The 902-nt window shown below is 68.8% G+C and overlaps 1 protein-coding gene across 1 annotated transcript; it reads left to right on the forward strand.

The window, feature by feature from the left end:
- Positions 1-9: 9 nt before the first annotated feature.
- LOC102259233 (complement component C8 gamma chain) lies at positions 10-898 on the forward strand (the record flags this gene model as incomplete). Its single annotated transcript, XM_005874172.2, has 4 exons — positions 10-170; positions 262-369; positions 673-774; positions 857-898. Coding segments are annotated over 4 exons (413 nt in total), but the record flags the coding sequence as incomplete, so codon positions are not given.
- Between the last annotated feature and the right edge of the window lie 4 nt (positions 899-902).

Below are 902 nucleotides of genomic sequence, written 5' to 3' on the forward strand. Positions count from 1 at the left end.
CCACCCCAGCCCCGACCACCCCCCTCTGTGGCCTGTCCTGCTGTCCCGCACGGCTGCCCAGGGCGGGTGCCCGAGCTGCTGTGCCTTCGCCCCTCCCAGGGATGGCATCTGCTGGCAGGTTCGGCAGCTCTACAGAGACACGAAGGTCCCGGGCCGCTTCCTGCTCCGAGGTGAGGCGAGGCAGCAGGAGGGGATGCAGGGCCGGGGGTGGGGCTGACGGCACTGGCCCGGCTCTGGCCGGCTTTGCCCGTCTCTGCCCAGCTCGAGGCGCGAAGGGAGATGTGCACGTGGTTGTCGGGGAGACGGACTACCAGAGCTTCGCCATCCTGTACCTGGAGCGGGCGCGGCGGCTGTCGGTGAAGCTGTACGGTGCGTCCTCGCGCGGGCGCCCTGGCTCCATGCACACTTGGCTCCACCAGGGAGCTGGACCAGCCCCGATGGACACACAGCCCCCCCCCTCCCTCCCTCCCTCCTGGCGTCCTGACCTTCTCCTGCCAATCCATCGGGGGTTCAGGGACGCACCCCTGCAGATAGGCCCAGGTGTGGGACAGGAAGGGGACAAGAGGGGCAGGGGTCAGACAGGGCTGGGCGGGTGGTGGGCACACAGACCCTGTCCCCAGAGAACCCTGCCCCCCCCACCCGCGGGTGCCCCAGGAGCCCTGTGTCCCACAGCCCGCTCGCTCCCCGTGGACGACTCGGTCGTGAGTAAGTTTGAGCAGAGTGTCCAGGGGGCCAACATGACGGAGGACCACATCTTGTACTTCCCCAAATACGGTGAGTGCCCCCCACGGCCCCAGGTGGCTGCCCGCCCTCCACGGGCCTTGCCTGGCCACACTGACTCCTGCTTGGCCCCCAGGTTTCTGTGAGGCCGCTGACCAGTTCCATGTCCTGGACGGTGAGTG

This window comes from Myotis brandtii, unplaced genomic scaffold, assembly GCF_000412655.1.
Source record: "Myotis brandtii unplaced genomic scaffold, ASM41265v1 scaffold42679, whole genome shotgun sequence".
Lineage (NCBI taxonomy): Eukaryota > Metazoa > Chordata > Mammalia > Chiroptera > Vespertilionidae > Myotis > Myotis brandtii.